At 42.6% G+C, this 15,308-nt stretch overlaps 1 protein-coding gene across 3 annotated transcripts in view; it reads right to left on the minus strand.

Annotated features, from left to right (window-relative positions):
• ZNF507 (zinc finger protein 507) overlaps positions 1-14,890 on the minus strand; it is a 44,416-nt gene extending 29,526 nt beyond the window's left edge. For all 3 annotated transcript variants that reach the window (XM_039231931.1, XM_039231930.1, XM_039231932.1), the window contains exons 1-5: positions 14,776-14,890; positions 13,251-13,345; positions 11,441-11,563; positions 4,638-6,769; positions 3,105-3,222 (exon numbers count right to left, since the gene is read on the minus strand). In XM_039231931.1, coding sequence (XP_039087862.1) covers positions 3,105-3,222; positions 4,638-6,767 — 2,248 coding nt within the window. In that variant the 5' untranslated portion in view covers positions 6,768-6,769; positions 11,441-11,563; positions 13,251-13,345; positions 14,776-14,890. The remainder of the gene's footprint in view (positions 1-3,104; positions 3,223-4,637; positions 6,770-11,440; positions 11,564-13,250; positions 13,346-14,775) is intronic.
• Between the last annotated feature and the right edge of the window lie 418 nt (positions 14,891-15,308).

Raw genomic sequence — 15,308 nt, forward strand, 5'->3', positions numbered from 1 at the left:
CATTGATGGAAGAAAAAACAACTGCAAATTATTAAGTGCTAAATAATAAAGTGTATGCCTAGCAAACTGACGTTACAAGGACAAATGTTATCACTAACATGAATCTGCAGCTCTCTAAAATTTGGAAAATATGGATCCGATGGAAAATAGGCCATGTCACCACACTTACTCTACAACAACAGGGCGGAGCAATTTAAATCAGGGTAAGCCTGAGACAATACAAGCTAAATGACTTGATCATGTAAAACTGTTCCTGAAGATATTCAATACTTTCTTTACTCTTCTGCAAGCACAAAGTCTGTGGGCCATTCACAGGCTGATGGCTTTACATTCAGAAACAAAGCAAGCATGGAAACCTGAAGAATAAGGCAGAGCAGCAAGGAAGCTTACGTAGAACACTATGCACAGTGCATAAACGTGAAATTGGTGGCACAAGAGAAACCCACACTGAAATTTTAAAACAAAGAAGAGCCTGAAGTTAAATTTAAGCTTTCTAAAATTGAATTTCTCTTGCCTATGACTACTTTTGCCAGGCAGAACAAAATGTCCTAATTTGCTGGTAGAAGTCTACAACATTAATATACACTCTAATCATAATTATAATGTAAGTATTGCTCTTAATTGCTAGGTTAAAAACTTGGACTTGGTTATAAGTGGCATTGTTCCAAATACAGTTTTTTTAAAAACCCTGAAAAAAATGAAGTGTGAAATATTGGATAATGGTTTTGTGTGAGAAATATTACAGATCAATGACAACTAATAAAAATGACAGATGGAAAAACTTAAAATAGCACAGAATGAGAGCCTGTGCTACTTCAAGAATCTGTTTCCAACGGAAAGAATATATGATTTGAAGTTCAACAATCTGGGCTTCGTCCTTGCTCTTCTACCTAGTACCAGGATGATGGTGGGCAAAGCATTTCACCTCCTTAGGACTCAGTTTTCTCATCTACAAAATGGAAATTCTAGAATCTCCCAGCATGGGTTATTGATGTGAGCCTAGGAGAACTCTAGTTTTCCTTCACCGCAGTCTGTATGTCACCGGCATGTCTGTGTCAGGCCTCTGACCTGTCCCTTGCTGTAGACTCCCTGAAGGCAGGGATCCGTGTGTTCTGTTCGTACTGAATCCCAGGGTTTCATGAATTGTACGTTTGCAAGAAAGAATGATTTTGTTAAATTTTCTCAAGGAACACCATATGAGAATGCTTTGTCCATGGCTCTAGCAGAGCATGTGTGGTGGCTGCTGACATACCCGTCATACGGTTCTGTCTTCCTCCTGGGCTGGGTTCCTTATGGGCAGTGATCCCTTCCCTGTACTCTGCTTCTAGCTTGGTACCCAGCTTGGGATGGACACTCCATGCCTTTTGGCAGAACAGATGTCTGAGGTACCATTACGCTGGGTCTCTGAGTCAAAAACATGTCCCAAGTCATCTGTGTCATCATAATGGGCAAAGGCTGGGGACCACTGAGGCACACTTCCACTGACTTGTCCAATGAGTTTACTAAATGGCTAAAAAGTCTACAGTAAAACACGCTGACCTACTTTGTGAGCGAAATGCTTGTTTTTTGGCTCGACAACCGGATTTCAAAAGTTCTAGTACTGAATTTGTGAAGTATCGGTGTAAGTATGCAGGAGGTTATCAGTCACCCGAACTGTTGTACGACTATGACAAAAAAAAGCAAATGCAGTGAAGTGAGGGAAAAACAGACGTGGCAAGCAATTTAAAATCCATACATTCAAGCACAAGAAACAGCAGGATGCACAAAGAAAAGATGTTGTAGAATGGAATATGGTGGACAGATGCTGTCGTTGTAAAGTCAAACTGGTTACTTTAATTTTGAGCTGACATTTTAATCTTTTTTATTAAAATTGTGGGTTTTAATTTGTTAACCATTTGGACAGTTTTATAAATTACTGCTTTTGAAGATGGTGCTAGAAAAGACATATTCTGCCACGAGTATTAACCGCAGGTGGTGCCACTGAGTAGTATTTACTTTATTCCTTCATTAGGGATTTATGGTCCAATGACATCAAATGTTTTAATGTCTCCTTTGAAGGGGATATGGAAACATAATGAATTAAAATAAAAGGAGGCATTTAGGGCCATTTTGTAAAAAGGAAACAAAACTGTTTTAGCTCAGCCATCTATTGCAGAAACAGATGCTATGTCATAAACTCCTTTTGTTTCGGATAGTTTTACAGGGATGACATCTGTTTGACAAGGGAATTTTGGTGCTACAGTGGTGTCAAAATCAGTTCTTTCAGAAACATTCTTGAATCAGTTATGCTTTCTGGGGTATAATTTAATGAAACATTATGGTAAAACATTTTCCTCTGCAGTTGTTTCTAACTTTAATTCTTAGGAAATCTAAAAAGAAAGTCACCCCAATATGTTTTATTTCCCATAATCACTATGTACCGCACTTGAGACATTTAAAGTATATCAATTGAAGAGAGCTGATGCAAGGCGGCACAGCTTTTTACACTTTATCCCTCATTCTCCGGATGTGGCATCCGCTTTTTCATGGGACTCTAATTAAATCTTTTGATTCTAATATTCCTATTAGCAGAAACTCAGCCGAATGGTACCTAACTAGTACATAAAAAGATCTTGTGTTTTTTTGCCCTTTTTTTTCCCCCCCTTAAATAATGCAGATGAAATCTGGCAGTCATACTTGGATAAGAATAAGATCACAGCAGGAAGCCTCACTGAAAGTTTGAGGTGGGGGCCTGCCATCTGCAAAAGCTGCTATATTCTCAGTGGGTCCACTGGTATGGAGAGTGGGGGGGGCTTGCTTTTCACACTGCAGCCTCCCTGGCCTGCTGGTATGTCACCCAAGGGTTCATGATGTACTTGGCTCTTAAAGGGCAGCATAAATTCCAACGTATTATCTACCTACACAGCTGAGTACTTACTAAGGTAGCATTTTGTTTAGCACTCAGAATTACCTCAGGAACACAGATAAGAGTCATTCACATCCACAGTATGAACACAGAGAACATGTGCGGCTTTAGCCCTGAAACTAACCCACATGACAACTAAGGGCTTAACTAAGCGCTTTTTAAGAAACTTAATATGCTAGTCAAAAAAATGCACAGATACCTTCTTGAACACATTTTCCATCAGCTGTATCACTGGAAATTCTTGACTCATTAGAAGCTGCTACTGCCAAGGTGTCTGGAAGACTGTGTTGCTCTCTCTCATGGTTCCTCAGCTGACTCTAAAAGATTGAGAAATAGTCACATGTAATTTTCAATAAATATACTTGCATTGTTACTAAGAGACTGTTGAAACAGTTCATTGCTTTCATGGCCTGGTACCTAGAACACATTACCAACAGTTTAAAATCAAATGTGCTAAAAGGTTATCTGACTTATTTGACAGCTTACGGAAAGAAATACACTAGAGAAATCACAAGCTCATCAAAAAAGGAAGTTCTTTTTGCATTCTCTGAAAGGAGGCACCCACTATCTTCAGAGTGGTTTCTGCATGGCATGCACGTGCCGATGCGAACGCTGGCAGGCCCGGAGGAGGCGAGGGCAGAGTGTTCGGAATAAGCCAATGCTTTCACAAAAATAAATGCAACCTGTAACTGCTGGACTCTCGCTAATTCTTGCCTTTCAATACCAACTAATGTGTCGATGGATATCTTCTTCCTCCACCACCAGCCCCACAAATCCAGAGTGCAGGAACAAAACAAACTTCTGGAACTTGCCTGTACAGCCCATTTTGGTGCACTGCTTGTCTAGCAGCCTGAGGCCACTTCAGAACTTCATGTGGGCAATCCAAGTAGGCCGGGACTCTCAGACTCAAAGACTGTTTTATCTCTGACTACCTTTTTACTACCAGCTAGGCCCCAACTCTGGGTAATCTTAGAGAAGTCTACAGCCCAGTTAGCCTTTGAGGACACTTTTTTTTTTTTTGAAGGGGGGGCCCCTCCAGACAGTGAACTGGCAACATTAGAGAAGAAAAGTTCTAAACTTTGGATCTAATGATTCAGTGAATCCTGTTTCCTTTAGGAAAACAGCATTTTATGCTGGTTGCTGGGTTTAAGGTAGTACATACGATGAAAATCACACTCAAAATGCTTCAAGCCCCTTAAAGTGCCACAAAACACGTGGCTCTATTTCCATTTTCCAGTCTTTCATGAAGTCCAACATTGCCTATTTTCCCTCTTGCAATATAGATCACTGTTGGTTGGCTGTGTAGCTGAAGTGAATGACCTGCATTTTGGGGACATGGAAGATGAAGTTTTTTTGCACTGATGATGTAGGATTACATTTGTATAAAACAACAGTCCTTCCACTGTACATTCTCTCGTAATTACCCTGCAATTTAAAATCAACACATTTAAAAAAAGATACAAACGTTAAAACACTAAAAGCAATAAACACAGACGCTGTTAAGGAGGCGGTAGACAGGGAAAACAATCCTACACCAGAAATTCTGATGACCTAGATTTCAGTCCCAATTTTAATACTAATGAGTTGGGATCCCCTGGGTAAACTACCAAACTTTCCTGGGCCTCGCCTCAGTTTCCTTAACTATAAAATGAGATGGTTGGACTCTGCCATGTTCCCTCCTTGTTCTAAATGGTCTAAGGTTCTCCAAATGGTTTCATGAACCAATGCTTACCTTATAATGAAAAGATTCTTCACATTGCTTGCACTGGTATATTCTTGTTTTACAGTGGTTGATCATGTGGTTCTCTAAATCTTTGCTATTGTCAGCTATGTGCTCACAGATAGGACACTGATAGGGCTGTCTCTGCCGATGGACTCGCAAGTGCTGCTTGATGTAGCCCTTGTTACCACTTGCATAGTGACACAGCCGGCAGCGGTAGGGTCGATCGGCATTAGGGATGTATTCCACCACACTGCTGCCCGATAAACTCGCGTCGCTGTTGGGTTGGCACTGGGCGTTGTCCTGCAACTCTTTCAAAATGTCATCGTCGGAAGCATTTTGGTCTGTCCTTTCCCTCAACTTTTCAATTACAGTCAGTAAGGACATGCTGATGCCTGTCTTCACTTGCCCATCTGACAATTCCTGCCTGCCCTCTGGGAGTGCGACCAACGTAGAGTTGCTTTGGTTAAAACTAGTTAGTCCATCTGAAGAGTTTTTAAGTGGTGACATCATTTTAGAATATGCTGCCAACGTACTGTCCACTTGCCTTTGTCCGGTATCTGGATCTAAAAGGTTTATATTCCCATAGTGCCCAAGGTTGGCCCTCGTCAGTTCTGCAGCTCTGATAGGCATCGTGACAAGAGCTTCAGCAGCTAATGAGTGTAGTCGGAGAGACTCAGAATTTGTCCTTCTTCGGCCTGGTGGGGCATTCTCATCAGTAGCCAGCCCTTTGTTTATTAACTCACTATCCTTCTTCTCTGGATTGCTCCAGCCTATAATCAGTCCCCCAATATCGACAGTACATTTATCAGCATGATAAACTTCATCTCTTCCTCCACCCCCAATCTGGGATTCGGTCGGGCTCAGGTTTTTCCCCTCTTCAATTTCAGCATTCATGAGGAAATGTTTCTGTGAAAGAGTTTCTTCAGCACTTGGCAAGCGCTCCACTATCACGTTAACATGACCTTTTTTATTTGGGCTACTACTAATGATCTTCTGTGCAGACGAAAGTAGGCTGTCAGCAATCAGATTCTCCTCCACATCGGATATCACCTCCAGCATTTCTTCCTCGTTAGGGTCAAGGGTAACTGACCGAGTTAGATGAACTCCACCTTCTGCACTGTGTTCTAAAGGAGATGAAGAGGATAGTGGTTCTGAGCTGCAAATCTGCACTTGCACTGAAGGCCCATTGTGGATACTCAGTTCATTGTCTCCAATAGCAATGACTACTGCATCCACCCCACCAGGTTCGGCAGCCACTGAAGAGTCCAGCAAGCCCAGGGGCTCGTTTTCATTTTCAAAGATTGGATAGGAGCAATCAACCTCCCCAGCATGTTTCCAAGCATGTGTTTTCAACATTCGCTGCTGGCCACAGGTGTAACTACAAAACAAGCATCGATACATGCCATACTGTTCGTATGCATACCATTTCCTCTTACCCATCTCTGTCACGGATGCGTTTTGGGTACTGTGAGTTTGCGGACTGTCCACACTCAGTGGGACATCAGAAATGATTTCGTTATTTCTCTCTGTGGGCCTCTGACTCAAAGAGTTGGAGGGGCTAACACACTGCTGGGCTTTGGATTGAGTGTGACTGTTGGCATCGTTTTCGTGGTCATTTACCACGTGAGCTTCAAGTTCCTCTTGGCTTTTAGATGTAATGTGGCACTCTGAGCACATTAATATCACTTCATTTTGCTGACCATGCTGCTTGATATGATCTTTTAGCACAGAAAACGATGATGACAGAAACTTGCAAAGGCTACACTGGTAAGACATAGTCTTCCCATCGTTCTGGGCAAGAGAGCCAGGGGTAAAATGTATCTGTGACATCTCAGCCCTTCTGATCTCTGCAGGTGACTGGGTTACTTTAGCTGGAATCTCACAAAGTTCTTGGGTTTCAAGAGAGTGCATTGCAGCACTTGAGCGTGAGCGTTTTTTCCCAATTAAAAGACATTTTTGTGACTTTTCATGTTCTACTATCTTGCTCAGCTTCTGGATAACATGGATCAATGGATCTGTTTTAACTTTTCTTTGTTCATCAATTTCCAATGATGAACTGATGACAGTTTCAGCAGTCAATATAGCTTCCTGTTCCCCAATATCTGGCACCAACATGGCAACACTGCTGCTTTCTTCCATATCTAGAAAGGATAATATACATCAGAAAGAAATAGCAGGTTATATGTCTTACAAGTATGTAATGATAGGAAATCTGAGCTAATCTTAGAGTTTAAGCTAATCTCAGTTACTTTCTAACCTGGGAGCTCCACATCAACATACCTGTATCCCCAGCAGAGCCTTAAATTGCTTACTACTTCTCTAGAGAATGCTATCAAAGGCTATCGAGCCTTTCCTATCAAGGGTGAGAATGATCTTTCCATCCATTTCCTTCTTTGGAAATGACTTTAACAATATGCATCTCCTTTTTTCTTCACTTTCTTTCCCCTAGACATCTAGCTGGACCCACTAATGCCCTCTTTTGTGCAATGCCAAAAACCAGGACTCCTATTCTTTGACTGAAGGACCACAAGCATTCCCAGGGCATACAGAACCACCTCAAGTTACCACAAAACCAACATACGACTGACACAATTCTTGGGCAACAACTTCTTGTATCAAATACAATTGTAGTCTTATTAGTAAAATCATAAATTTGTTTTTTTTCTCTCCAAATCTTTGGAATTATGAAAAGATAGTCCCATAACCTCTTGTAAATGGCAGAGTGAATTTCGAGAAGTACAATGCAAACGAAACTACACAAAAGCAATGATCCAGTTCCTTCTTTTACTTCCTTCAATTGATCTTCCTGAAGGTAAACCACAAACTACGCTGTGGTTTTTTCCTAGAGGCCATATTAGTGGTCAACTATTACTCACGCACGAATATACATATTTTCATTTTCCTGAAAGGGAGAGGGGCATCAGAGAAGGGAAAAAACCTGATATTCTAGTTGTGTTTCAGCTCTAAATATTCAGAGTCCTTAAAAGGGGTTCTCTGTAGTTCCAGCAATGCATTACAGCCAAAGAAGTCACAAAACAAAAACTACTCACAATATCTTTCCGCCTAAATCTTGAATCCTCTATTTCCTGGCAGTACTTTCATTTCAAACATTTCCTTTGGCTCAAAGTGAGATTAATTTGTTGACTTGGATCACATTTTTCAGTTTAGGCTTTTTTCCAGCAACAAGTTTTGTTTTTCCACATTTTAGGTGCATTCTGGAGTCTTACTCACAACATTCAATAAATGCCAGCAAAATTCTTAGTGGCACCAGCTATAGACCAAAGACCATACTATTCTTAAACCTCAATCACAGGCTCTGAATTCTTATTTTAGGAGGTGAATCATGGCTTCCCTCCCCCCAGGTGGCTGAATCAACATGGAAGGGCCCTTCAGCCCCTGCCAAGATCACACCGAACTCCCGCTAGCCCGTACCAGCACCCTGACCAGCTGCAGTGCCAGTCCTTGCGTTATCTACTCTTGGCAGCAGTTACAGCTTCTCCTCTTCTTTTCTGCTCTTTCTGGCACACAAACTTTCTATATCTAGGTCCACATCAGGCAAAAATGCAAACATTTTGCTCTCGGCTTTAGTAGTACTTCTTCCCTCCTCCTTGATACGCTGTCCCACGTGGTCAGCTTTCTTTTCTTTTCCATGTCCAACTGCACTTGTGGCAGAGAACGCACCCAACAGCCATCACAACAATGACCGCTACCCCAGCTCCCACAGACCAGTGGCCCTTTAGCCACTCTCTTCCCTAAACAACCCGAGGGAATTACCTCTCAAAAGACTACGTAGGTCCTTTCCATCTTTCTCAAGTAGGACAAACAGTATTTTTAAATCTCTACACTCAATCTTAAATCACTAAAGAGGGACCAGTGTGGGAACAACTTGTTTCTTTGGGAAAATGCTTTGTGATGTTGTAAGTCACCTTATTGCCTGAGAATTCCACATTTGTTAGGCCAAGGGGAGCTGTGGCTGTTTCTGTGACTACTGATTTCACGTTAGGGCCATTCACTTAAAGCTTTATTTCTTTCAGTTCAATTGTTAAATGGGAATTAGTTAAATTATTGTTAATGCCAGAAATCCTTGAACACTGAATTTCTTGCATGAGATTTGGTGGCCTACTGTAGATCTAAGGTCTCTTTCTCCACAAAATAGGACATCCATGTGGGCTGATTGATAGTCTGCAGGTTAAGGAGTGAATGTTTGCTCAACAGACTTTGCATACCCACAGGGTTACAAAGGTGACTCACATTATCCCCCTTCTACTTAATGACAAAATAGGAGAGAGCGCAGTGCAAGCTACTCCCTGTGGATATTTCAGCGTGTACCTGAAAAAGAAAGTGGAACGAAGAGGAGGAGGAGTTCAAGTTATATCAAGAAAAAGACTAATACAAAAGAAACTGACAAAACATTCCGATTTTAAAAGCTGTGTCTGCTCAGGCATTAAGAGCTAATGGAAATTTGCAGCAGATGCTCCAATTTTCCCTGAACATTTATGTAAGTATCTCATTTTAGAGGCTGCATACATTTGGGTATAAGTACAGAAATGGCAGCTATAAAACAGATATGACAACATAAAATACATCAGGAAACACCTGAAAAACCAGTTTGGATCCACATGGCAGAATTGACGTACGAGTTAAATCTCATTAAAACAAAAGTCTGTTAGAAAAGGTTAAACAGTTCATAATAAAGTATATGCACAGGGAGCAAGCCAGGCTGACCCTAAGACCAACTCTTTAAATTTTCAGAAAAATTTCACTTAGGCCACCAATGTGCATACATATGGGATCCTATGTCGACTAAAGTAAAATTTATTTAGGGAAAAAAAAAACAGGAGAGAAATGAAAGTAAGGAGTGCAAACACAACCCCAGTGGCTCAATAACGGTGACAACACAGATTAGGATCACCCGCACACTACCGATGGCCTTCATGAGATCAATACAAGTGCACAGTTAGGGGGTGGGTAGAGAGGGTAGGGATAAAGCAAGAATAGTAAATTTTATAATTAAGGTTGAGTGTTAAGTATTTAAGAGTTCCTTACACTATTCTTTCTACTTGTGTCATAGTTTACAACTTTTCAAAATAAAAAGTTACAGAAAAAATGGTTATGAGTTAGGGTGCGTGGTTGGCTCAGTCGGTTAAGCATCCAACTTCGGCTCAGGTTGTGATCTCACAGCCTATGTGTTCAAGCCCTGCCGTCAGGCTCGGTGCTGACAGCTCAGAGCCTGGAGCCTGCTTTGGATTCTGTGTCTCCGTCCCTCTCTCTGTGCCCCTTCCCTGCTTGTGCTCTGTCTCTCAAAAATAGATAAACATTTGAAAAAAATGGTTATGTGCATAGCACTAACCAAAATACACTATGGAAAAAAATTTTACATCACAGTACTAATGGTTTAAAATTGAACTGAAAGGATAGGACAAACATTTGGAAGTTAAAAAGAAGTAATAGCTTTTATATAATGTAACAACAGTACACAAGGTAAAACAGTTAGAAGACAATGGTCAATGACCAAATACTAACAAACTAAAGAGCTGCTTTTGGTCTAGGAAGGAAAGCAAAGGGTTTTTGAAGAGGTAAGATGTATACTGTATTCCTAAAGACAGCCGTGCTGGATGTCAACCATTTGTCCCTCTGGGCTCACTGCCTCCTCCTCTCCACTCTGCTCTCTGCCCCAGGAGGTATTACATCAGTAGGCTCCTCTGCACTCTGGTTTCTGGTTGCGTTATGCCAACAGGGAGCCATGCGAGGAGATCAGGAGGGGGCAGTACAGTGAAATCAGGATATTCATTTCCCTAATTCCCTCCCTCTGGGTCAGCTTGGACTGGCCATGTTTCTCAACGGAAGACCATTCTCTTCAGGCAGGGGGCTCTACAAAACTCTCCTGGTTCTGATCTGATACCTCTCTTCCTTCTGATGCTGCTGGCTCCAGATATGCATTATCCCTGTGGTTTGCCTATACAAGTCCAACACCTTTATTAGGAGTATCCTTGTAAATACGTCATCCTTGAATTATCCTAGTTAGAATGCATCATTTTCTCTTTTGGAATTCTGTTAACACAAGGGTAAGACTGATAAGGAAAACAGCCACAACTTTATCATGTTTTCCTAAGTGAGAATAAACCTTCTGTCTAGCAGTTAGTGAAAAGATCAACATGGCTGAACAGGAAGGTCTACAGAAAGAGTAAAGACTAGGGGCGCCTGGGTGGCTCAGTTGGTTAAGCGTCCGACTTCAGCTCAGGTCATAATCTCATGGTTCGTGGGTTCAAGCCCCGCATTGGGCTCTGTGCTGACAGCTGGCTCAGAGCCTGGAGCCTGCTTCGGATTCTGTGTCTCCTTTTCTCTCTGACCCTTCCCTTCTCACGCTGTCTCTCTCTCTCTCAGAAATAAATAAAAAACATTAAAAAATTAAAAAAAAAAAGAAAACATTAAAAAAAAGAGTAAAGACTAGATGCATCACCAAAGTAGGAATCTTCTTACTTGGAATCTTCAGACATAACCACATTAGACAAAATGTATCAAACTATTACAAATAAATAAATACAAGTTGTATCCCAAACCAGGAGAGTTCTATAATATTTCCCACTGAGTCTCAAATCTTTCCTAGATAACAGGACAGGTTTCTCTGGCCATCTGAAAGTAGAGCCCTCCTATAAAATCTTTCAGAAGCTTAAATGATGTAAAGTGAGGAAGGAATTAGCATTTATTTATGGGGAAAAAACCAAAAAGTAACCTTATGCTTTTCTGATATTTTAGAACACATCTTGCTAACGAAGGTACACAATAAAATGAGATAAAGCGCAGATGCTCACAGACACAGTTCAAAGCTCTGGCGTCTTGGAGTGGAGATTCCGAGTACGGTGCCTGGGCAGGAAAGGAGCTTGGTAGGGCCACTCTTGCTGCCTGGGTTACGTGCTGCCTCTATTAATGGCTCGCTGCAAAACAAACATTGAAAACTATTTTTGCCTTTTGTGTAAAAGTGAAATCTAAAGATTTCTTTTAGTTAGAGAAAATAGGTACTATTGTAGGTTTTTCATACAAGTGAAGTGGCAGGGGCTACCTGGGTGGTTCAGTTGGTTGAGCATCTGACTCTTGACTTTGGCTCAGGTCATGATCCCAGGGTTGTGGGATAGAGCCCTGCGTCAGGCTCCATGCTGAACATGGAGCCTGCTTAAGATTCTCTTTCTCTCTTCCCCATTTCCCCTCTCATGCTCTCTCTTTCTCAAAAANTCCATGCTGAACATGGAGCCTGCTTAAGATTCTCTTTCTCTCTTCCCCATTTCCCCTCTCATGCTCTCTCTTTCTCAAAAAAAAAAAAAAAAAAAAAAAAGCACAAAATGGCAGGAAGCAAACTGTCAAAAAGTGGCAGAGACCTGTATTTTAAAGGCAAAAGCTTATAATTAATGTCTTTTCCAAGAAAAGAACCAAATTATTTCAGTTGTCTTTATTTCCTTATAATTTACTACTAGGTTTCTTTGTACATCTAATTAGTTCCTTTCAGTTATAGAGTATGGTTATCATAAGTAAAATCAAGTTGAACAATTCATGTGGGCCTGAGTAGGACTGGAGAAAGGCTATAATTTTCTGTGCATGTGCAAAGGCAGTTCAATGTTACAAAGAACCTTTTCTTTCAGACTAAGAATTTGTTCTTTCCCAACTAGACAAAGATATGAACTTTCACGTCCCTGAATTGTAAACTGTTAACAAAGAAATCACCTCAAGATGATTATCTTACTAATGTCAGCTAGGATTCATTTGAATTAAAATCTCCTTAGCTTAATGTGATTAACTGCCACTAAGAAAAAAAAATAGTATAAATATCACAAGTACATGAATTTTATAATCTAAGATTTCTTAGCTGGCATCTAGCCTAGGAGAGTATTCTAATTTGGCAGCTAATTTGGCAGACCATGAACACATAGGGTCTATCATTGACCAATATTAAGATTTAACATTTATTGAGCACCTATAATGTGGCAAGCACCGTGCTGGGAACTACATGCATAAGCAAGAAGGAATCCTGCCCTTGAAGTGCTCACCATCCAGGGGGCAGTGCCAATGTATACTTGGTGTTATTTATGTAATTTCTGGTAATACTGACCTCTTTTTTGCAGGTGAGGAATCTGAGGATCACAGATATAAAGCAATAACTGGTTTCAGAACTGGAATCCAGACCTTACTGGTTCTAAATCTTTCTTTCTTTCTTTTTTTTTAATGTTTATTTTTGAGAGAGACAGAGAGACAGAATGTGAGCAGGGGAGGGGCAGAGAGAGAAGATACAGAAGCTGAAGCAGGCTCCAGGCTCTGAGCTGTCAGCACGGAGTCTGATGCGGGACTCGAACCCACAAACCACAAGATCATGACCTGAGTTGAAGTGAGACGCTTAACCAACTGAGCCACCCAGGTGCCCCTAAATCCCCTTTCTTAATATACCAATTTCTTTCTTACATCTTGATGAGGACAAATACGTACAATCATTACTGAAAAGAATAACAGCCCCTTAAAGCTAGACCATATCCAACATTTATTCTGTTTGATCTTTGTAACTCTTTGGAACAGGCCAGGTAGGTGTTACACGATTTTACAAATAAGGAAACCTTCACTGTGGTTTCAGTGACTTACCCAAGGTTACATGGCTGTTAAGTGGCAGAGCCAATGTCTTTCAAATCAATTTTCTGAAATTAACACAGTCCCTTGGACCAATCTTCAGAATTCAGCTGTGGCCAAGAATGAAAGTACATAGTATCAAACATTTCTTTCCTGGTGAAACGAAGTAATGATTTCTTTTGGCAGGGAAAAATTTCGCAATATTCTATGTCAAAAAGACATTCAGCGGAAGGGTCATGCAACCCAATCGTGTGTTGCAAATTTACATAGTTTATCTAGCAAGCAGACTTTACTACTTTGTACAAGTTAGAAAAAAAAATTGCTCTAGAAACTTCCCCCAATAATTGTGATATTTTATTTTAGCTCAGAATTTATCTAATTGATTCAAAATACTACTGGTTTTACTGATATCCCTTTCTAATGAATAAGTAACAATACCTTGTATATCGTTATTTTAATCTTAACCAAAAAAAGCATCTAAAAGATGATTCTGCAAGCACCGTGGGCAAGAAAAGATAGGACACAGGAGACTGACCTATATATCTTCTAACGCAGTTTCCTGCCCTGGTCTTACATTTCTTTGCTGTTTCCTATGCTAGCTAGGACGAATCTAACAAATCAAATAATGCCTATTCGTTTCACCTAGAATGCAGCTATCTTATCGATCACGGTTAAGTAAATAGTTCGTTGCCAGGGCAGAAAGCACGTCTTTGGTCCTCCCTTCGAGTTAATGTTAAATGGGCTGGTGAGGTAAAGGAATGAAGGGCCAGGCTTTCTCTTTTAATCAATAACGCAACCCAAACACTGAGTCAAAGCAGAGTACTGAAGAAAGTACAAGCTCAAGCAGGTGATAAATCCAGTGACTGCTTGATAAACGCGATGCAGGCTGAGAGTAAATTACGGCCCACCGCAGTAACTAAAAAGATCGCCCACGGGTTGGGATGATGGCCTCCGCCTAATTAATCATCCAAGCCTCCCACACAAACCATTCCCTCCGGACGCCCGTAGGTCTTAAAAAGTAGGAGCTTTTCCCACTCATCTCAGGGATCTCTGGGAGACCAGTTCATCCAAAAGGTTCCTAATAGGGTCAGAAGGCTAGGATTTTCTGGACTAGCTTTTCCTACACCAAGAATTGGCTACAGGGCTGGGGCGATCGCGGGTTGAGGAAAGTAATCAAGAGATGCGGTGACGACACCGCCGTGAGCTCTACCGCGGCTGGCCTAAGCGGTTTCACAACTGCAGCGGAGAAGGAAGCAACGCCTCGGCAGGCCCGCCTGCAGACCAGGCTGGTGACAGTATGCGGAGGGCGGCAGGTCCCCCCCCACCCCCCGCGGCAGGGCAAGCCAGGGGTCTCCGCAGGCCTCGCCGTGGGCTGCGCAGAGCACTGGAAAGGGACGCGGAACTTGGGGCAAGTGGCGAGCCCCGGGCGGTGTCGGCCCGCTGACTAGAAAGCGGGCGCCGGTACAGGCCTGAGGGGAGGACGCACATGGCCGGCGGCGGCGCTACCTGCGGGCGGAGGGGCGGCCCCGGGGCGCTGTACCTGCGGTCGGGCGGCGGCTGCTGCTTCCGCGAGCCTCCTTTGGCCGGCTACGAGCCCGGCCGTCCCCTCGCCCTCGTCCTCTCCCACCTCTCTCCCAGCTCTTTTCCCTCTTTTCCCCCGCTTTTCCCCTCCTCATCCGGAGCTCCAAAATGGCGGCGCTGGGGACGGATCACGTGAGCTGCGGGCAGGTCAGGTGACCCGAGTGGCGGGCGGCAGGGCGGGGCGATGCTTAGGCCCCGCCCATGGGCATCCCGGGGCACTCGGGCTGGGCGGGCGCGAAGGTACCCACCCCAGCGGCCCGGGGTATCCCGGTCTTGGGCGGGTACAGGGCTGGGTCGTCGACCTCCCAAGGCCTCTGCGTTACCCTCTCAGTGGTCGCCTGGGCCTAGAAGTCAGTGTCTCCCCACGTCGCCCAAATCTTCTGTGGACTGGCTTCTTCACCCCATCCCCTCCCTAACTGGCTTTTCACCTAGAGCACTGGCATTCTTTCAGCCTTATGCTCAGGAATGTGTTACTGAGCTTGTTGGGCCATG

Source organism: Hyaena hyaena, unplaced genomic scaffold, assembly GCF_003009895.1.
Source record: "Hyaena hyaena isolate Hyena2069 unplaced genomic scaffold, ASM300989v1 scaffold_61, whole genome shotgun sequence".
Lineage (NCBI taxonomy): Eukaryota > Metazoa > Chordata > Mammalia > Carnivora > Hyaenidae > Hyaena > Hyaena hyaena.